Here is a 2,231-nt window from a genome sequence, read left to right as displayed (position 1 = left end):
TGTTAGCAGCGCTAACCGCTGCGCCACCGCTCTCCACGCGCACTCCAAGCGCACACCACCGCTGCGCTCCACGTATGTCTGTGCACGTGAGTACACAGGCGAGCAAAGTTCCGCTGCAACAAGACGACTCTGGTCCGCGAGCACCGACAAACACGCGCGCTTGTTGTAAAAGTCACATCGCGACAGTCTGTGTAGACTGTCTGCTGCTCCACGTGCTCAGCGTAGCTTTTTGCGAGCATCGCACTGACAGCTCGCGCGCGCCTCGTTGTAGTCGCAATCTACAGCACAATCATCGTTCACTCCGTCTCTCTCTCTCTGCGTCTCTCTGGCTATGTACATCTAACACACACACACACGCGCAAAGAACCACCAGGATCCAGGGAGGGTGGGATAAGTTAGCAACTAGCTGCTGCTCTGCTACTACCGCGATCATCTCGTCCCATCAGCCAGCGGTGGTCGATGCCCGCCCGCGTGTCATTGCGCATCTTCCGGAGCGCATTGCCTTGCACGGGGTGCGGCCATGGTCGGACGAGAGAGTCGTGGATGCCAGGAGACTGCGGTGGCCGCGGTGGTGGTGGCGTTGGTGGTGGCGATGGTGGTGGTGGTGGTGGTGCATCTCACTTAGCATCGGTCGACAGCCGCGGCAGCACAGCAGTGGAGACGCTGATGGGGAGGTGATGAGTCGGCAGCTGGCACATCGCGCACGGACACGGCACGGCTCCCCACTGATGGAAAGCCGCGGCAGCCGCAGCCGCTGCCGTTCCGAGCGCGACGGGAGGGCCGGAGTGTTGCTGCTGCTGCTGCTGGGACGCTTTGCTCGCCGCGGGATGAGCGGCAGATCTTCCGGCCGGCGACCCCGCGGAGTGAAGCGATGCGCCCAGCACGGCCTGGTGATGCTGGTGGTGTGGGTGCAGCGGGTGGTGGCTGCTGCTGCTGCTGCTGTTGTTGTGGTGGTGGTGATGGTGGTGGTGCGCGGCTAGAGACGGAGGAGCTCCGGCCGCTGCTGCCGCTGCTGCCGCCGCGTGGCTCAGCGGCGCGGCGGCTGCGGCTGCTGCCGCGGCTGCGGCTGCGCACGCGTGCGCGCTGGGGTGGAACGCCGAGTGGTGGCTGCCGTATATCTCGCCCACGAGCCTCTTCATCTCCTCGAGGGAGCTGCTCAGCATGAGGATGTAGTTTCTGGCGAGCAGCAGCGTGGCGATCTTGGAGAGCTTCCTCACCGAGGGTCCGTGTGCGTAGGGCATCACCTCGCGCAGGCCGTCCATGGCCAGGTTGAGGTCGTGCATGCGCTTGCGCTCGCGGCTGTTGATCTTGAGACGCAGCGACTGGAGGTCGTGTTCGCTCAGGTTCTTCTTGTCCTTGTGCAACTTGGCGAGGGTGGCCGCGTGGGCTCGATCCTCGCTGCTGCTGCTGCTGCTGCTACTGCCGCTGCTCATGAGCAGCATCGCCGCTGTTCCGGCCGCCGACGCCGCTGTCATCCCTGCAGCACCAAGGCCGCCGCTCCCCACTCCGACGCCGATTCCATGCATCTGCTGCAGCAGAAGCTCCCGTTCGCTGAGCGATCCCGGGAAGGAGTCGGCCCCGCACGGGCCCGACGACGAGATGGTGGTGGAGCTGACTCGGCCGCCCAGTCCCAGCATCTGGCCCGAGGCTCGCAGGTAGACGTCCACCTCCGGCGAGGAAGCGCGACTCGACGTGACGGAGCTCGCGTCTGAATCCATGCGGCGATGTCGAGCAGCCGGCTTCGTCTTCCGTCACGAAACGTCGCCGGAGACAGACGCGCCGGATCTCGGCAACGCTGGTGCGGCTTTTGAGACTTCTCCGACTTTGCTGCTGCTGCTGATGATGATGATACGACTGCTGGTGGTGATGATGATGATGCTGCTGATAGTTCTTAGAATTGTATCTGCGTGTTTTTTTTTCGTGGTGAGGGTGGGGAGGGTGGGGAGGACCTTTTATGCGGCGCGCAACTTTGCCAAATCGTATTGCGAATTCTCGCACGTGTCTGTCTGTGTGTGTTGTGTGGTGTGTGTGTGATGTGTGTTGTGCTCGCTGTGGTGAGTATTACAATATCTCGCTATGAACACAACGCGGTCTCGGACGTTGTCGTTTCCTCTGTGTGGACTAAGCAGGTGCGTGTACATGCAGAGTGTACGTCTAGCTGCCTATCTGCGCGCGCGCGTGTATGTGTGTGTACGTGTCTATCGTTTGTGATGAGTTAGAGAAAACCCCCT

The 2,231-nt window shown here is 62.2% G+C and overlaps 1 protein-coding gene across 1 annotated transcript; it reads right to left on the bottom strand.

Annotated features, from left to right (window-relative positions):
• Nucleotides 1-617: 617 nt before the first annotated feature.
• On the bottom strand, nt 618-1,718 carry LOC144735854 (oligodendrocyte transcription factor 2-like). Its single transcript, XM_078618394.1, has one exon. The coding sequence runs from the start codon at nt 1,716-1,718 to the stop codon at nt 618-620; it is 1,101 nt and encodes a 366-aa protein (XP_078474520.1).
• Between the last annotated feature and the right edge of the window lie 513 nt (nt 1,719-2,231).

Source organism: Lampetra planeri, chromosome 57, assembly GCF_965212315.1.
Source record: "Lampetra planeri chromosome 57, kcLamPlan1.2.h2, whole genome shotgun sequence".
In the NCBI taxonomy this organism is placed as follows: Eukaryota; Metazoa; Chordata; class Hyperoartia; order Petromyzontiformes; family Petromyzontidae; genus Lampetra; species Lampetra planeri.
The sequence above is the reverse complement of the archived record's forward strand: the minus strand, read 5'-3'. Positions and strand labels throughout refer to the sequence as shown.